The sequence below is a fragment of the Osmia lignaria genome, chromosome 7, assembly GCF_051020975.1.
Source record: "Osmia lignaria lignaria isolate PbOS001 chromosome 7, iyOsmLign1, whole genome shotgun sequence".
Lineage (NCBI taxonomy): Eukaryota > Metazoa > Arthropoda > Insecta > Hymenoptera > Megachilidae > Osmia > Osmia lignaria.
In genome coordinates this window covers 10,021,834-10,042,391 of record NC_135038.1, presented here as the reverse complement: position 1 = coordinate 10,042,391, position 20,558 = coordinate 10,021,834, and the positions used below count along the sequence as shown (strand labels likewise).

Sequence of the window (20,558 nt, the reverse complement as noted above, 5' to 3'; positions counted from 1 at the left end):
TTTCAAGGTGCAAAAATAGAGAATTTCAAAGATAGAGAGTACGAATGATGCCGGACCGTTTAATGAGGATATTGATTAAATTAGACCTAGCTTAGATGGGTTCATTGCCTGTCAGTATTCATTATTAATGATAGGAAGGTTATTAATAATGAGAATTCTTCGGTTCTTCATGAAATAGTTTCAGAATTTTGAAAAGATATTAGAATATCTATTTAACACTTTGATTCCTATGTGAGTGGGACATGAAATAATGTAAAAATAATAGATGAAATGAAATTTTTAGTAGCTTCAGAATGGCAGTCAAAATATTAATATATCATTTTGGGATTTCAAAATGGGATAATAAAGTAGATAAGAGTAGGCTTTAATTTTAAATTTCTAAGTTTAATTTGTAATAGTAGAGAAAATAGTAAATTTTCAAATTCTTGCACACCTCTATTAATCACCTTATCGTGCAAATATTTTTAATTATTTTCTTCGTTAGGTGTAAACAAATGAACACATTAAAGTTTTTGTAGTATGCTTGAGTAGTCGATGGAGGTTCTAATCAATAGATTCCACTGATCGCAAATTGTTAGTCAGTCGTGAGACTCGATTACATGCTCCTGCATTCTTCTGCATTTAATTTCCTCAATTGGTATGACAGAACGGTGTTGTATTTACAGTTTTCTAGTTAGGAATGCACCACACGTGCAGGTGAACTAGTCGAGTGTTTAGCAAGCAACGGAAGAATGGCTAGCTTAAAGGCCAATTAACATAGGTCAGTGATGTTTATGATATAACCGCAGGATTTTACGTAAGCTCTATTCTATTAAACTTTCAATAGAATATATCTTTTCCAATTACAAATAGAAAATTCTGAACTTTGTACCCGTTTGTATGTTCAAGTAAATCATCATTAAGTCTATTTGTATTATAATTGCATTAAGTTTCATAAGAAATATTTCGTTAAGCAATCTAATATATTCGGTTTTATAGATAAAAAATTTCGTATGCATGTGAAAATAAGGAATGTAGAGTGGGAAAGAGTTCCAGCTAGCTGCCACTGGAATGCTCATTTATGTTGTAACTGGCTAGTGAAATTTCCTGATCGTCTTGTCCCATTAAACGTCATTAATTTGATTCGGTTCGAAACAGAGAGTAATATAGAACGTTCTTTTCTTTTTTAACACTCCTTTTACGTTTTCGTAGTATAGAAGCTTAAAAGTTGAGAAATTTAGAAATTTAAAAGCTTATTAAATTGTAATTTTACAAGTATGCAAAGTTGCTAATTTACAAACTTGCAAATTTGCAAAGTTCCATGCTTTAAACTTGCAAGTTTGTAAACTCAAAAACTTGCAAAGTTGCAAACTAAAAAAACTTGGAAAGTTGCAAATTAGTCACTTAAACACTTACAGAGTTGCAAATTGAAAAACCTAATTTTTGGGTTAAATAATGCCAGAATAAAATTTGCATCCAAAATGGAAAACAATAAATTTAGTCTCTGGAATTATAGTAAAAGAGGTTGCCATAAGTTTCCATGGAAGTCAGCCACTGGCTGTTGCTGATGGTAATAAACGAACGTCGAGAATAAGAGAAACCGCAAAGTGGAAACGGGAAGTAAATTAATCTGGTTGAAGGTAAATTAATTAATTCGATACGTACGGTGCCTTCCTTTCTGGGCTAGTGTGCAACCAGCAGTTGGAATAATTGAAACCTGCGCAGGTGCGTATAATCTACTTAACGCGAGTCCTGTTTACCAAGGAAAATCATTTCTATCATTTATCAAAATTTACAATAATATTGACTTTTCTTACGTTTTGAAAGCGCCTAATGTGTCAAACGATTCTGAGTAAAAACTGGCCAGACAGGTAAATCCGCAATAAAATAGAAATCAGCTTCGGAAAGGGGTAGAAAATGTCGGAAGTGATAGTCGTACGCCGATAAAATGATCGTAATTTCTTCGCTCGATAGACATACTTGGAGTAAATAAAAATATTTATTTGTGAAAGTAACGCGTGTGTGCCTCTTGACATTAACTTCAAACTGATCATTTAAATTCGCTTAACTCTTTGCCAGTGATTGGTTTCAAAACATAGAATATCTGACATGATTTATGACAGAAAAGTATCACAGAATGGAACTTACGACACATCAGTTTGAAGCTCAGAGTTTCAGGAAAATGGCTATATAAGTGCCCGTTTGATATCCTTAATGCAAAATGGCTGGTTACCAGATATAGCAAACAATGACCGATTTCGAAATCTGTGAAGTGTGGGTGTTAGGGTTGGATCATTTCATCACGATTTTATGACATAAAAGTACCTGAAAATGGTACCTGTGCCATATCAATTTAAAGCTTAAAACTTCAGGAAAATAATTATATAAGCGCTCTTTCAATATTTTCAACATAAGATGGCTGGTCATCAGTTATAACAAACAATGTATCATAATGAAATTTGCACGAATTTCATGTGATAAATTGGAAGGGTTATTTAAGAAAAAAACATGTATACATAAAATCGTGTTATTATAATTAAACCCAAACCATGAATGAACACGTGCAATTTATTTCTGGCCTGAGATTTATAGTCACGTAATTTCAAACCAAGTGGATAAAGACTCACTTGCAACAATAATGATACATTGAAAGCTGTCCCCATGATTTTAAATTCATGATCGAAGTTACTGTTGAAAAGAAACTACACAAAAGACGCGTGATTCATGCGTGTTTGTGTAACAGAAGACGCACCTGTCGTTAACGGAAACGACCGATTACACTTGGGACCCTTTTCAGGGTCCCATAATACGTAAGCCTCCTCAGGAAGCGTCCTGGACGGTTTGAATACATTCTCATTCCTATTTCCCAAATGTCATGGCACCATGCTACCTTTTTGTGCCTTATACTTCTATAAAATTTAATTTGTTTCAAGTAAAAAATTTGATTCTTGTTTCAAAAAAATAGGGGGTTGACTTTCCAATTTAACGCTCTGTTCTTTAAGTTTATTTAAATTAAATTTTATGTAAGATTTCGATCTTATTTTTGTTGTAAATATATTTATTCAAGATCAATGATTAGCGAAAGGTATATCTAGATAGATCATTTAAGTTTTGAAATTAAAATTTTTAATGAGATTAGAGAAATGCATTGAAAGTAAGAGATCTTGATAATAAATTGCAGGATAGTTCTAATCACAACAAAATTTCTCTTTCTCTTTCATCTAACGATCTTCCAGATGTGAAATGTACTTTCTGTTATTTCAATGATGCTGTTTTTTCTAATAGAAAATAAGAAAGAATTTAAACAATTTTGCAGAAATATGAGCCACAATTGTTATTATTTTCTACCGGAAGGATCTTTCTAAGATCTCAAGACATGTTCCCACGTTTCTATACATACACATACGACCCTACGACCTCCATCTTTCTCTTTTATTCGATGAAATCATTGATGATTTAGCAACGATTGCGATGAGACAGAGCTACGTAACCATTGTGCCGTCTTGTAGATAATATATAGCAAATTGACGTGTGCAATCGCTATTTCAAGCCTTTTCTATTAAAATCAAGGCTCTGACGACACTTCAAATGTAATTGCATATAAATTGATTTTTCTATTTGCGAAACACTATTATCGTTGCCTATTTTAGAAGAATTTTCCAACCAACATATCCTTAATTAATTGCAAATGATTCGAATAAAAGAATTTGGTATTTGTAAATATTCATCCATCTTTGCTTCTATAAAGTAAATGTTGTGCTAATGTTTCATAAATATTTAGTATTTCAAGGCTAAAGTGTTACACAATGAGCAGCTGAGCTGATGACTCACCTCAAAATTTTAATAAACATCGAGCCATAGGAAATATTAATTTCCTCTCTTTCATTCTGGGAAGCACTTTTGCGGATCGGATGCACACCGTTGCATGCTCGGCAGCCTCTTCGAGTTCTATTCCTCGGAAGCTGAAGCCACGTAACGTTCAGGCGCACGGATACTTAGGCTTCTTTCGAGCGATTCAGGGTTCAAGCAACTCGTGTTTACCGGAGGCAACACCTTCTTTCTTGCGTACGCGATATACCAGCATAGAGGCCGGAAACTGTTTGAATTGCTAATGGCCCTGGCAACGATCTTTATCTCCCTCTGACACTCGGTGTCTGGCCTAAATTCTATCCTCGGCGTCCTTCCCGGTTTCGAACGCGTCCTGAAGCTCCTTCAGGTGTTCCTGATGAATCAGCTTAGATCTCGTGTTCAGAGGGTTAATTTTAATTGCACTATAGCGCTATAGCGGCTTCCCGAGGGAAAATAAAAATGTAGGGAAAGGGGCCCTGTGTACAGGATGTTTCATGAATTTGGGTCAAGTTATCTGATTGAAGAATATTTTTTAGGATCTTAAGTGGTTGGAAATTAAAAAATATTCTAATGGTAAGATCTTCTACTTTTTCCCTCCTGTCATTTTTTTTTTTTTAATTGAAGAATCAGCGGCTGTGTTTCCGAACGGCCCCACCAAAATTGAGAACTCAGGTTCGGTATATAACCTAAATTGACTACAAGAAACCGATTACAGTTGATTTCAGACCTGAATGTCTTACCGTTTTCGAGATATCGTGATAAGGTTAGGTTGGATTAGGTTAGGTTCTGTGTATGCGCAGTATCGAATAGCGCATGCGCAGTATTAAATAGCGCATGCTCAGTATCGAATAGCGTATACGTAGTCCGAAAATTGTATAAAAATTTCTTATCACGATATCTCAAAAACGTTGAGACATCCAGCTCTGAAACTAATTTTAATCGGTTTCTGGTAATTAATTTAGGTTATATACCGAACCTGAGTTCTCAATTTTAGTGGGGCCATTCGGAAACTTATCCGAATTAGCAAAAGTGAATTGCAAAGTTGGAAAAAGCAAAAGGAAACATGTTCGAGTTTCATTTTCATAGAACTCCTTGGATAAGGGAATTGTGAAACGGAGGACGTTTGAAATGGAAAATGTGTCTCCGAATCGCGAAATCAGGGGAGAGTTTTCTGAGAGTCGACCGGACTTTCCGGTCACGACGGACTCCTTTTAGAGCGTACGATCGCGATCGTTCAGGGAAAAGATTTCGCTCGCTTCGATCGCCTTCTTTTTTCGCCGCGATGTCGAAAAAACGACGCGGTAGAAAAACGCGACTCGTTAGAAAATCATGAACAGGAAGAATAGTAAGCGAGAAAGCGTTGAAAACGTTTCACGATGATTCGTACGGAAATGGGACCGAGTTTCCTTCAAATGGAACCCTCTGAAGTTGCTACTTCATCGAACTTAATAAAAACTATCGACATCTGTTACTATCGAACTGTACACTTTCATAATTCATCTTCTATTGAAAATTGATTATTCATATTCAAGATTTTGTAATTTTATTTTGAATAGGACACTTTTTATGATGAACATTCGATGTCAAATGACCGATTTTGAAATATAGAAAGTCTAACATGATTTCATGACAGAAAAGTGTCACGAAATGGAACTTATGGCACATCAATTTAAAGCTTGAAATTCAATAAAAATAACTATATCTTTAGTCCATTACCATTTTGGGATATAAACAATTGAAAATTAAATATTTACTAATAAACGATATCAATTTTATGCTGTGAGTTAATTAATTGATTATTCATTCTAACGGGGAATCATTGACAAAATCTTTATATACTTATTTTCATTAAACTTTAAGCTTTAAATTGATATACCATAAGTGTATTTTTGCAATACTTTTATGTGACTATTTGATATGCAACAGTGTAATACTAAAAATAAAAATAGTTGACTGGGAAATTAAATTACTCAAAATATCTAAACTTTCAGTTATTAATCTATGCAAGAAGTCAGTTGAATTCGAGGAAACATTCAAGGAAGAATTATGAACAAAAGAGTAAACTTTCTTTTTGATTTGACCCCGACTGGGTTCGATCGAGCCTCTCCTGGTCGTGTAATTACACCGGCGGTATGACAGATAATTTTTTATGGCATGGAGAAACCTATAAACGGAGAGATCGAATTTCTTATACCATGTATACGCTCCTCTCACGACGTACCGATACACCTGTGCCACAGGTAGCCACCAAGCGTTTACAATCGCGAAGGACTCCGCTTATTACCCAATCATGAGAACCAAAGTCATCCGGTAAAGATGAATTAACATTTCCCTGGTGTCAACAGATATAATTTCATAATTTACGACTGGATAATTTCATAACTCGTTCATTTTTATGGAAGGAAATTATTTAATTGCGAGAGAAACGGTAGGCAGAGAATACAGTGAAAGTTTCTTAGACATTTGCTCGTCGTCGGCGGAAAAGGCATTGGAAAGGTGTCAAACCGGTAACATAAATCGTTGTTTGCCTCTTTTGTCACAACACCAACTGACGACATTGTGCACGAGCCACGACGTTACGTATAATAGACGCATTGACCGGAAGCAGTCGGCGTCTGCAGATTTTACAAATTGGAATCTCATTTTCTCATCCAAAGAAAGATTATTTATTTTCTTCGCTTGGCAAATTTGCACAGCCTGAAGGTACACTGCAAAATTACTATTTTTCAAATTGCAATTTGCACCTCGTAGAATAGACAAGTGCGGTCAAGCCGGACTCAAAGCACGCTCCTTGATGAATAAAGCATCGCGGTCCAACAAATAAACATTTTTATTAACGATAATATACCTTGAATGAATTCCTCAAATATCGATTCATCATAAAAAAATAAGTTATATTATATTATTAAACATAAATTTAATTTAATTAATAGAAGTATATAACCCTTATTCAAAATCTGACAAACAAAAGTCGTGACACAAGCACACTCAATGGAGGATGCTAAAAAATCATCTAACGAATCTGATGAATTTAATTCTTGATTAGCGGAGCCTGGAGCCTTCCATTTCTATGTCAAAATAAATATATTAAATGAAATTTTGTTTTACTGTTGCCCTTCTTTATGATTGAATGTTTCTTGGAGTAAATTTCAATTTTTCAACTAACTTTAGACAGTTACAGATTCCAGAAATCTTAATTCCATCCTGATTGGCATATACTTTTTTTCTGCTGGGACAATTAACAAAAATATCGCGAATTTAGTTAACCTTATCTTCCTGCTGAATTGCAGAATTCTCCTAAGAATACTTAATGTATCCGGAGTCATTCATCACCGGAAGAAAGTTTTCGACCCATTTCGAGGTGAATAACTGGAATTCGATGTTTTATAGAAACGTCTTTGCGCAACACCTGTCAAACATCGACGATGACTTTGTAATTGATGATCGCGTATCATTCGCGATTCACGTGCAATCAATTTGTAATATTAACATTAGAAATCGCACGATATTATATTTTCCCAACATTGCAATCTGTTTCTTTGAACATATGTTAAAGAGACATTAGATGTACAGTAGAATCTCGTTATATCGCCGCAGACGGAGCTGCAGAAGATAAAAAGTTTTCAATTAGAAGGGAGAAGAGAAATAAAAGTGACACTATTATGCTTGAAAATCCATGCGAAGACCAAATCGCTCATGCGGCAATATATCGAGAGTCGACTGTATAATTTCCTTTTGAAATAACACATTTTGATCTCCAGTTGTATTTCGAATTTCAAAAAGTATAGTGTTCTGGGAGGTTTATTGTACACGGTCAATTGAAGAACTAGGGTTCGTAGGCATTACTTTTCTCCTAAATTATTCAATGTATTATAACATATTCTGGATCTGCTCCTTTAAAGCAGACCTGGAACGGCGTTTGAATTTAGATTTGAATTTTGGATCGTTAATATCATTTTTATTTATTTCGTTCGCTTGGCAAATTTTCACAGCCTGAGGGTACACTGCAAAATTACCATTTTTCAAATTGCAATTTGCACCTCGTAGAGTAGAAAAATAGCGATATATATTAACAGCCATTAAACTGTTAATAATTAAAATTTCAGTAATTTATTTATTTTCAACGCGTTAACAATAATGAGCTTGAAAATTCTAACGATCACGATACTATAATGTAACGAGGCAAACGTCGGGCAACGCCTAGTGTAAATTGCGTTTCCACTGAGTGGTCATATATGCTGGCCAATGCCTCCTGTTCTTTCTCTTGAGAACGTGTATCGACCGTCTCTATCATCAGCGTCCAACAAGATTTTCGATCGGTCCTGATAAACAGCCAATCGATAACGATCTTTGTTCTCTAAATATAGAGTTTCGAGGAAGAATGTAATCTCTGTTAGCATAAATCTTCGCATTCCTCGTTTGATCCTCCTTTAAATACGAGCAACTCTCTTATGAAAATGAAAGTGATTCGAATCACGTAAAAATGGAAAGTACAAATTCGAAAAAGGAGAAATCAACATGGTGCTATGTGTACGTGTGGATGTGGTTTATTTCAGAGAAATCTTGTGGCTTGCTACGCCACTGATCGTTCAATGTAAAACGATATCGTTGATCGATCGATCGATCCCACGTTCGCAATCGAATTCAATGCAGAGGTTCAAGTGTCGCACGAATATCGTGCCACTGGTGTTAACGTTCAATGGCAGACCATTTTTCTCAAGGATGAAAAAGGATACATATATGTTTCGTTTTCGCATCGATTAATTTATCAAGAATTAAACATACTTTTCGGTTGATTTTTAAAAAGTATTTTTTTAAATATTCAGTGAGAATAGATAAAAAATATCAGTTTTAATTCTAGAAATAATTGCCGTCATGTTGACTTCTATCTATTGTCTAATTGGTTTTCATAGAGAAATTGAAGGGTGATTTGAAACAGTAGGACCGTTTCTTGTCGAGATAATGGCACCGAATGAAGAATGGATCGGGGTCGAAGGGGATTTCGAAATAACGGTGAAACGAAGCGTCAAAATACGGCTGTTTGTACATTGAACGACGAACGTTCGAATCTTTTATGATAATTAATCGGGATTCCATTCATACCACCTGACAAGATTACATGCTATTGTTGCGTATACTCTTGTTCCGCGATTGCCAGTCTTCTTATCGCGGATTGTTCTTTTATGACGATGATAACTTTTGTTTTATGAATGGTGCCAAGCATTTCGTAATAGAAAATGATTGATCTTGAATTAATAAAGGAGAGAAAAATGCTGTTTGTTCGATGTGATCGAACGAGTTTGTTAAAATTAAAAAACTATTGGAATGAAGGTTTCAAATTAAATTAATTTTCTGCCAGAAAATTGCTTAATTTCCATTGCATAAAGAATAAAAAATTCCAAGTAATAAGATAAAATTAAGTTGCAATAAATGATCCAATAGAAATGGCAAACCTAATATTTTCATCCACATTTTCCATTTCCTCTGATCATTTTCCAATATGTATGTAATTTGTATGTTAAAATAAATTAATGATCCAGCTTCGAAAACCAGTTTACACTGTCGGGGATGAATAAGAGACAGCTTAGAAAGTGGTGTTTCAAATAATACGGATAAGAGATAGCATAAATGACTCGTTCTAAATTTAAATACCAAATGGTACGAGTGTTAAAAACCTTTTAAGATCCATACGAATCTCATTGACCCTCTGTGTGTGATACTTTTTCACCTGTATCTCCTTTGGTCGTTGACTTTTAACACACTTGATTTGGTAGAATTGAATATAGAATCATGATTGCTCAATTTACTCTCATCGTTTCACATCGTTGGGCCTTTCAGTCATTAGAATCCTGTTACATTTGAATTATTCATAAGTGCAGAAGCCCGACATTTCTCTAATTATTTTATAACAAAAGCACTGGTTATCAGTGATAGCAAACAATGACTAGGCAGATCTAGACCATGTTATCAAGATTTCATGACAGAAAAGTGTCGCAAAATACTACTTTAATTTAACACCAAGAATATCCATTCAATATTCTATGAAAAGAATTTAATTTCATCCCATTAATCATCTACATGTACTTGTTACATTAAATCATTTCAATGGAAAGAAAAAGAAATCTCAATGAAGCAGCGATAACTAGACGTAGATGAAGAACAAGTACCAAGGAATGCAAATGATCCACGACAAGGAAATAAGGAAATGATGGAAGACCTTTCTGTTTCATTGAGAAACAAATTAATCGAGGCAGTGCAACATTTCACTGAATACCGAACCGAACGAAACTCATCCTAACGGAGCTATCAAGCAGATTATCTTTTTTAACGTTCGTACGACACGCGTGGACGATTCCCTCGGGACATCGTTACCCGGGATCATCGTTCCTCGAGGAAATCGTAGGTTCGCTTTCCGCTACCCACGCATTATCGTGCTGGAATGCGACGTTCTGTCGTTGCTGGTTCTACGCACTCGCCCCGGGCTTTGCCTTTCCTCGTCATTTTATTTCTCTTCGGTTGCGCTTATTACAGCCGCGTACCGATTTCCACACGTGCGATCGCGTTACTTCATCGCGGCTATGTGTACGCGATTAATTGCGCAAAAAAGTAGTTGCCGACCTTCGTGGATCCTGCTGATTCCACAGCGTTCTTGCGGGGATTAGAGAGATTCGATCTCTCAGAGAAATGGAAAAAGAGGAATCTATCGATGCTGGAGAAATCGTGGAAATTGTTTATGAATGAGACGGCTAATTAGGTCGTTGCGAAAATTTTTCTATCATTCTCTAACATATTCCTTTTCGATTGAATATTTATTTTTGCAAATTTATGGTAAAATTATTTTATTATCACTGGTATTCTTGCGCCATTAATTGGTAACATAATAGAAGTGTGGAAATGTTCAAATTTAAAATAATAATTAGGAATTTTTATTGGTATATTTAATCTTCTCTCAATATAGAGTGCAAATACATCCTTACTATTTTTAAAATTTATAAAATTTCAAAAATACTTGGACAACAAAAGTTTTTTCTGTAGATTTTACACTGAAAATGCATGGGGTGCAATCACTGTAAACAGAGGGAAGCTTAGAATAATTTTCGAAAATAAAAATCTTGACTTGATAATATTTACAACCTTTATAATTTTATGTCTTTTTTATATTTAAGAGGTTCTATCAATGCGTGGTATAAAATTACTAATTGTTTAATTGTTCTCCAACTTTGAAAGCGCTTTTGTGATTTTTAACCGGACATAAAATTATAAACGTTACTAATGCGAGGAAGAACTAGGAAAGTTAAAACGCGCGTTTGGTTAATTATAAAAGATTCACGAGCTAATCAGTCAGCGGTTCTTTATAGAGAAATCAACGATCGTGGAAACGGATGTTGGAACATCCACAGACTCGTCGGAATGTTGCAAAGAAAAAACGATGAAAAAAGAATGGCGTTCCGTGTATTAATATCTGCCGAGTGTGCTGTAAAATTTTTAACAGGATCAAGTAAACCGTAATTATGTTTTCTAGCGCGAAATTATTTACAAGCATGCGTGTAACCACGTTTCACGTTGTTCGGAAACGCGAATCGACACAGCTAACGGTTACGCCGGGAGATTATCGAAGAAAACGACACAGAAAAGTCGGTCAATCACGTCTTACCGCAGAAATTTCAGGCATCTTCGATTCTTTTTACGTATATTTTGTGCAACCCGTATCCTGTTCTCTTCGCGAAGAATGCGAGTGAACGTTAATGAGAGCAAACGTTGTATATATTCCGGAAATCAATGAAATTGTTATGATATCGTTGTAAATGTTATAAAATGTGGTAACTGGGTCATTTGTGACCACGGTGCAGTTTTTAAAATTAGTAAGGGTATGCGGGTATTCGAAATTATTAGCTCGGGTGGGCAAGGGTAGGCTCGGAAAAATTCGGGTGGATTCGGACGGGTTTGAAAAAATTCGGGCTCGGGAAAGTTCAGACCTGATTTCTAGGGTACCCGTCATTCCGGGTACCCGCGTTCTCCTAAGAATTCTATACTAAACTTTCTAAATAAAAGAGTTCTATGTAGAGTAATTTAAAGAAACTTTGTATTCAAATCTCTTGGTCACTATAATTTTGCAAAATTAATATTGTACCCTCCTATAATTATGCAAAGTTTCAACGCAATTGGTGCTCACCCTATAAGAAATTTTCAAAAATTAAATTGCTAGATTATATAAATCACTCACCAATCTGATGTAAGTGTTGATCATCTCGGTTAACTGAGGCGCTCGATTAGTGTGTAATGGTAGCCTGACACCAGATGCAATTTGCATGACACATACACCAGCCCTGGGTGAACTCACGGAGACGATGTCCTCGAGAGGTAGAGTCTCCAGGATAACAAGGTCACCGTTTGGAGTGCGTTTTATCAATCGCAGACCATGATGAGATACCGCCACATGTTGAGTTTCAGGATGTTGAGGTCCAATCTGAAAAAAAAAATGATTGAAAAACAAATTAATAACACAATAAAACTGATAGATCGAAGATTACTAGATATATTCAGTCAGTAGTGTGATGATAGTAATGATTAGATAAAAACAATTACACGTGGTATAATAATTGCATTATTACTGCTCTCGAGGATAACAGTGTTTAGTACCTCATAGTCAGACTAGCTATGAAACTTTTGTATTCTTAATTATTTATTACTCGTGACTTTCTATTCAAGAATTCCATGTATGATTAGCCATGTATGAATTCACACACTATAGTTATTGCAATCTATGAAGAAAAATGTAAAACAAATCGTGTACCATGTTTAATTTGATTTAATAGGTTCAGTACTATTTATAGTAGAAATACTTATATTTAATATGGGAAAGTATATTAGTGTGATTTTGGGTATTTCTAATTTTTATCTATTCTATCCAAATATTAATTTAAATTTAAATTCAAAATTAATTTTGCAACTAAAACTCTAAGGTTCTAAAATTTTGTGGTTCTTGATCCATCTCAAAATAAGGTCCTAATTACACTAATACCTAAAATTTACTAAACTATTAACTAGCGATTTACTTACCGATACAGGGAATATCCTAGCAAAATACAAGGGCCACTGTTTCGCCATGTCAACAACGTTCTTCTTAATAGTAATCTTATGCTGAGTACTCTGTAGATTATCCAAAGTCACCCCATAGTTATCCAACATCTTCAGCATATTCTGCCTATCCTCTTTAGTGATCCTAATACTGGACGTAGCCAGGACATCATAAGCCACTTGACAAAACACTAAATGCAGTGCCAAAGGACTGTTCAACGTCTCGTTCGGTGCAAACACTTCCTTTTTCACCCTCAACGTCCATGTAACTCTGTTATACGTGAAATGAGCAGTGGATGTTTGAGGATACAATTTAGTATTCACGACTTCCTGAACCTTTTCTATCTCCGGCTTCTCAGCCGGTGGCATCACAGGTCTCAGAAACTCTGGCCATTCTTCGATCTCAATCCTCTCCATTTTATCAGTACGATGGGTCGACGCTATGCTGGATCTTCTATCCACTTCACGATCCAACTTTTTGAAACTTTGTCGAGCAGCCACGAAGGATTCTCTCGTATTTGGCATCACGCCAAAGTCTCTCGACGATGGCATGCCAAAACTGTCACGTGACTTGGGTGACACGTCTCTGGTCATTCCGAATGGGTCTCTCTTGGAATTCGAGTTCTCGAATATGTCCCTCGCGTATTTGGGATCGAAGATGTCGGAATTCAAGTCGCGACGTGAATCGAAATCTGAGCTTCTGTCACGAGCTGAACTCGCCAAATCGGTACTGTCTTTCCCGTAAAAGTCTTTGGATTTCTGATCCTGCGAGCGAGATTTCTCGAAATCGTTCCTGTACTCGTGATTCTCTCTCAGATGCTGTTGAGACGCAAATATATCTCGGCTTTGACTGAACATGTCGCGTTGGTTTTTCGCAAAATGGTCGAAGGCTTCCGAGTCCGGGGATGCTCTGAAGGAATCTCGAGCTTTTGGCTCCACTGGGGCTGGTGGTGACCTTGGTTGTGCTACTCCAGATTGACTGAAATTTTACGGGAATATTGGTTACAATTAATTTGACCTAATTTAGAGAAATGGACATTTTATATTGCATAATGATTGTGGGATTAAATTGATTTGTAATTAATGCATTGAGTAAATTCTGAATTCTATGGGGCGAAATGCAAATAATGGGTTACAATGGAAAGAATACCTATTGCTGTACATGCTGCCACCTCTGGGACTAGGAGGTTGCGGAGGTGTAATCGGAAGCGGAGGTGGCACAGGTCTTTCCATCCTTTCAATTTGAGTTCTGACTACTTGCGCTTGAGTCATCATGTCTGTTGTTCCTTTTGAAGTCACGCTTTGAGTGTCATCGGCTGTGGAAGCATAATCGTCCCATCGTCCTCCTTTGATAAATAGAATTGACAAATTGTATTTAGCATATAGAGTGTCGTGGAAAAAAAGGCTTTAATTTTGAATTAAGAGATTCGTGGATCCATGGCTACCTAGCTTAGAGTCAACATGACTAAAGCCATAATATTTTGATGGTTCAATTATTTAAACGCTTGAATGATGAATTATAGAAAATTTATACTATTTTATGGGTAGATTATTTCTATAACATGACACTATAAATAAAATTTCAATGCAGTAAGATTTGCTAACTAGCACTGATTATTTATCTAATTTCTTTTTAACAAAGCTTCTTATTTTATTTTTTTTTATCTGTAGCTAATGCCATAGTTTGTATAAGAAAGTTACCTAATTGCTGTTCAAGTAGAAGCTTCCTATTATCCTCCAAACGCTTTACTTTCCCATCCTCACGAGGAAGAGCAGGTTTCTCACTCGTCTTCGTGGATCTAACACTATGATTCGCTGTCACCTTCTCCAATCTTTGACGCATTTCTGAACTGAGCTTCAATTTTCCTATGCTACCTGGTGATGGCCTCTGTGCACCTACTTCTAACCCAGACCTAGTAAACAAATATATTAAAAATAAACATTCTTAAGAAAAATGTACATATGTTTGAATGTCTTCTAAATATATCATACTTGGATTTCTTCTTCTTCTTCTCCCCTTCTTCTTTATATCCATTCTCATGTTTGTTGAGAATAGGTGCATGACTCGTTATCTTCTCTTCCATTCCAACAATATTTTCAATTTCAAATTCTTCCCATTCTACAGCACCCTCTGTGCTAGGTTCTCCATCACCTTGGTTGTATTCTTGATATTGAGGAGTGATTTTACGTTGCTGATGTTGTTGGCGCATTTTGAATTCAATGAAACTATCTTGGCTCTGATTTTCATTTGAATCGCTCGGTGGTGGCCATCTAAAACGATGGTTAAAAAAATAAATTATCACAAAATGGTAATAGGAATAATTAAACGCTTTCTAATTAAAATTATAAGTATTACTTTATTAAAAAATAATGTTATGCAATGGAAATATTCCCAATTCAATACTGATGGCGAATATATAATTTTTTATTTATTTACCCTGAATTATTATAAAAAATTTGTTTATAGAGGGTTTAAACCTCGATTAAAATTGCTTACCTCCATTTGCCAATTCGAACCGTCTTGGCTCTTCCATAAGGATCCAAAAATGGCCTCGATTCCGAAGGATCGTGCGATTCTAAAGGGGGTGGCATGGGCGGAGGGGGTGGCACACCCTTATTATTACTCGAATTCGATAAATTACTATCCACACTGCTTTTACGATTTTTCAATTCACTCAACACGTTTGTAAAATTACTTTGTACATTATTCTTGTTCGAATTCGACCTCTTAGGCTCCATCGGACTGGATGACTTTTTGTCACCTGCCTTTCTTTCAACGATCACTTTCTTCACCGCGTATTCAACGCTTGTTTTCCGCACCATTTCGGAATTTTTCCTCGGTGGACTCTGAGAACGATGAATTTGAGCTTTAACAGTCACTTCCTGACGTTGATTGTTGACCAATGACTGTGGGGCTGATTGCTTCTCTGTCGACCAAAGTTCGCCATCTTCTGGTTCTCTGAACGACACCTAATCATTTTGAATTTTATTACAAAATATGATAATTAATTTTTCAGGGATGTTTAGTGCGATTTATAAATTACAATATTTTACAACGTGACAAATAACGTGCTTTGAATGATTTTATTCGTGCCACTATGTACAGTGCTGTGAAAATATTGCAGAGATCATTGGTACAATATATTTTAAACAAATTTTAAAATATGTGAAAATTTACAAATTTACAAACGGGTTCAAAAAAATCTCTGAATAATCCAAATCTGAAACCTCCTCCAATATCCTACTTTTTACATAAAATTGCATACTACCCCTCATAATCTATAAGTCATTAATCACTCCAACGATCATTAAACATAATAACTGTTTAGAGCAAACACTATTTCAAACCTACATTCGCTCACACCACTGTACAAATCGGCTTTCCAACTGAATTTCCCATAACCAGTTAATATCATCGACATATGTTACAACATAACTGAGCAAACAAAAACAAAATAATCAACTGTATCGTTGAAACTGTTACGTTATCAATATACATGTTTCATTTTTTTTCTTTTTTTTTTTTTCGTTAGATGAAATCATTAGATACCTTAGAGTAGCGTCCAATAGAATCATTAGGCCCCATTTGGGCACCGTTTTGGGGGGCTGGGGGAACAAGATTCATACTGGAGGGGCCTGCGGACAACACCGTGCCCTGGAAACACACACCCATGCCGCGATTGCGGCTCTAAAAGCCCACAGGATTGTTTATCCGGAAAAGGAACACAAATCACGAGGCGGATCGTGATCACTTTAAAAGCCGTACGTGCGGTGTATTGCGAAACAACGATCGTGTTAGTATTTACCAGTTATGTGATCGTGAAAGTGACGCGTGTGGAACGATCGCTATTCCTTTCGTTTTGATGACATTTAACATGCGATTTTCGTCGTTTACACACACGTGTTACAACATCTTACAGTGAGTATTATTATTGTGCGACAAGGTGATGCTGCGTTTGAAGGAAATTAACAATTTTCCATCGAGGCTCGATTTGTGTCTATGGTTGTTTCTGTGGTGTGTTGCGTTTGATTTTGTTTAATAATTATCTTCTGGGTATTATAATAGGGTTTCAAATTAAGAGAAAATTTTTTAAATGAGTAGCTGAAAAATATTGAAGAAATTATTCTTCTAATATATAAATATATCTTTGTATTCTGATATATGTTTTGTAATGGGTCACATTTGACCCAAGCTCCGCTGTTCAAGAGTTAATGCAAATAAGGGTAGAAAAAAATGAGTAATTGTAAATATGAGTAAATTAAGAGTTGAATTACTAAATATTTTAGATAAATAATAATATAAAAGTTTTCAGCAAAATTTCTTTGAACCCAGAAAATAATGAAAAATGATATCATTATGTTCTATAAAATAAACATTCGCGTTTAATTATTTATCACTACTAATTTCTCACCGGTTGTTGGGACGAATTCTGAGGGCTCTGCACGAGCAGTTGCTGAAGAGCCTGATTCTGCGCTAACAATTGCTGTTGGATCTGTATATTCTGCGCCATGGCACTCTGCAGAAAGGCTCTCTGCAAGTTCTGCTGATAGGCCATCATGTCGTTGTTTGGATTAGGAGGTGAATTAGGATACTGAGGAAGACTGAGTCCCTGCATGCTGTAAATTGGAATTGGCATGAATCCGGGATTCATGTTCATACTGGTGCTCTGTGGAGGGGGGACTTGTTGAGGTGAACTAAACATTGGCATCATCATAGGTGGTGACATCATTCCCGGTGTAATGGCACCGAAATTAAAGTTCGCGTTCTGATTTGGTATATCCATGTTTCCTCCACCTTTGATCTTCTTTGATAATTCTTCAGCAGTAATCATTTCATTTTTGCTATTATTCATTATTTTTTTAATAAAGTCATTCACTGTTTGGGGAATATCTTCGTGATCTCCTTCTAGAGCTTCGAGGATTATGGCATCGCTCTGAGATCTATCTTCTTTTGTACCTTTGATACTGGCTGCCAAACTTCTGGCATCAGATAGCTCGTCTAAATTTCCATCGAGAACTGGCATGAATAATTCGTCCAGGAACTGATCCACGTCCGAAGCTTGACTAGGTACCCTGACACGTCTGACGTGGGATGCCAGAGAAGGAGCTTCGCTTGTGTCAGACATGGCTGAAGATTTCACACCGTACTCGCTTTTCTCGATGTAGGCACGACTCGATTGACTGCCTGGCAATGCTCGTTTACCTATGTTTAAAAATACAATCATTATATTTAATCATTGTTCCGAAATGTTTTGTAAATTAGGACTCTTAATAGAGTCCTTCAGATAGGGGCTTACTATTATTTTTACAGTATTAGATTAAAAATTAAATGATTTAGAATAAAATAATTGTTATTATCAGGAAGAGTGAAAAATTTAATAACATGTGGTGTCATTTTTTTTCTGAGGTCCAGATATGTAAATCACATTTTTATTTTTATTTATTTTTTATTAATACTTACCAGGATATTGTGATTTGATAAACCTAGTCTGGGACCTGATATAGCTGCTCTTATCATCCTCGGATCTTCCAGTCTGACTGACCGATTGAATATCCGGATACTCAAAATCAATAGTCAGATCTTCTTCTTCGATATTCGGTTCCGTTGTCCTAGTTATCCTACTATATTTTCTTTCTTGCGAGATTTCATTCCTCGTCATGTATTCCACATTGCTCACTGCAGACGTTTCACCAATTCTTTCCAAACTATGGTAACGTTCGTTTAATTTCGACGATGATAGCCCGAGATTCGCTAGTTTCACTGGTGGAGCCACTACTTCCGGTTGGAGTAAGTTGTCCAGACTACGGCTACGTTGTTTCTCTTTTTCGAAGTATCTGTCGTTTAGAGCAGATTTCCGGGAGAGGCCGGTGTCTGTCGTTGTTTCTAGGATTCCTTCGTGTGATTGTTTCCTCACCTGTGAAATAATTATATTAAAACTCTTCTTCTCGAAGAAGATGCTATTTTGAATAGCACTATCATTACATTAATTATGTAAGGCAGCATACAAAAATTTTGAAATTTTAAATTTGAAAATTAATTGTTCCTATCCTAAATAATTAATTTCTAATTTACCGATGGCTTAGCTACAGGCGGTTGTGGGGGAGGAACAGCCGGCCTCCTAGGCGACTGAATTTCCGCTTCTACCGGTTTGTCTATAACCTTAGGCACCGTCTTCCGTTCCAAAGGTTGAAAGGTTTTCAAAACAGGCGGCTCTATTTCCTGCTCTAACTCTCGAATAATCTGTGCATGCTGAAATATTGTCACATTAATAATAATAATAATATTCATTTACCATAAATACACATCCACTCACTTCTCTCTTTTTAATTGGTGGGTAACTGTTCTTTCGTTGTTCCAAGAACATATGCTTGGCAGCTGGGAATGCTGGAGCCAGCTCCATTTCTGAAATTAAATCCAGCACGTAGTCGAATCCATTGGTTTCTGTCACAATGGCATCCGGACCGTCCAGTTGATTCCATAAGGTAATGGTCCAACCAGAATTATCCACGCCATGGTTGTGGACAGCAAGGTTTGCTAATTCCTCGCATGTTGTCCATGAATCCACGGCACAGGTGATTATCTCACCTGAAAATTGTTTTATTAAAATTTTCACCTCATCATTTTTCCATATTTTTAATTTTAAGTTACACTTGGTGTAACAAAATTAAAGAATCAGAAAATAAATTATTTTTAGGCTTTAGAGGAATTGTTTATCATTTTAAAATATAGGTATCTAAAAATTTCAACTTGGAAAATTTATAAAAATTTATTTTAGAAAATCTATTTGTTAATTTGGGTGCAGGGTTACTTACCATCATAGAATCCTACACTGAGAGCCATATTAACACGATTCCTGTTCGCTCTCCATTCCAACACACACGGAGGATAATTTCTAGGTACATGATGAACAATTTGCTGATTATTGCTCATTATTCTAAATATCGTTCTTTCTCCTTGCAAAAGTTTCCTTTGACAGTAAGCTTTATACCCATCATACGCATGATCAGATACGTATTTCAAGAAATACTTAAAAAGAGTTGAAGATGGTTGAAAAGCTGACAGACAATTTGATAGCAACAACCATCCTCTTTCTTTATTAGCATCATTTTCATTCTTCCATGTTTGATTAGCCAATTGGCACAGAATTTCATCTCTCAATTTTTCATTCACGATTCCTTTGTTCACAATATAATCTCCTAATGCTTGCTCCCTTTTGCCACTTAAATTGTTTTCATTCATGAAACGAAGGATCATTTTGAAGATCATCAATGAATCAGTGTAATCTTGATCTCTGGCTTTGGCTAGGAATGGGGTCTTTATTGGCTCTCGTTTCATGCCGAAGATGTGACTCTTAAAGTAGATATTAGTGAATTTTGAGAATTGATGCTGATCGATGTCGTTTGGTAAACTGTAATTGAGATGCATGGGTATCACTTGACCCACCACTTTTAACAGATTTCTTTCTGTATGAGTGGGTTGCCAATCTGTAAAAGTAAATATTATCTTTTATTATAAATTTTTATTACAAAGTGGTACCATAAAATTATTTAATATTATAATACAAAGAGATATTATAATACTATATTGTACATAGCTACATAGCTTACTTTCATATTTTTTATAAGAATTATTATTATATTTTTATTTAAAT

At 35.7% G+C, this 20,558-nt stretch overlaps 1 protein-coding gene across 4 annotated transcripts in view; it reads right to left on the bottom strand.

The window, feature by feature from the left end:
* Nucleotides 1-20,558, bottom strand: part of LOC117604657 (Myosin 10A) — a 61,415-nt gene that overhangs the window by 18,496 nt on the left and 22,361 nt on the right. For 2 of the 4 annotated variants that reach the window (XM_076689239.1, XM_076689240.1), the window contains 12 exons: nucleotides 19,720-20,391; nucleotides 19,221-19,492; nucleotides 18,980-19,156; nucleotides 18,368-18,821; nucleotides 17,319-18,109; nucleotides 16,457-16,594; nucleotides 15,404-15,876; nucleotides 14,899-15,177; nucleotides 14,608-14,819; nucleotides 14,057-14,252; nucleotides 12,889-13,885; nucleotides 12,053-12,295 (listed from right to left, as the gene is read on the bottom strand). In XM_076689239.1, the coding sequence (XP_076545354.1) occupies nucleotides 12,053-12,295; nucleotides 12,889-13,885; nucleotides 14,057-14,252; nucleotides 14,608-14,819; nucleotides 14,899-15,177; nucleotides 15,404-15,876; nucleotides 16,457-16,594; nucleotides 17,319-18,109; nucleotides 18,368-18,821; nucleotides 18,980-19,156; nucleotides 19,221-19,492; nucleotides 19,720-20,391 (4,904 nt within the window). The remainder of the gene's footprint in view (nucleotides 1-12,052; nucleotides 12,296-12,888; nucleotides 13,886-14,056; nucleotides 14,253-14,607; nucleotides 14,820-14,898; nucleotides 15,178-15,403; nucleotides 15,877-16,456; nucleotides 16,595-17,318; nucleotides 18,110-18,367; nucleotides 18,822-18,979; nucleotides 19,157-19,220; nucleotides 19,493-19,719; nucleotides 20,392-20,558) is intronic. The other 2 variants (XM_034324981.2, XM_034324983.2) reach the window with 2 other exon arrangements.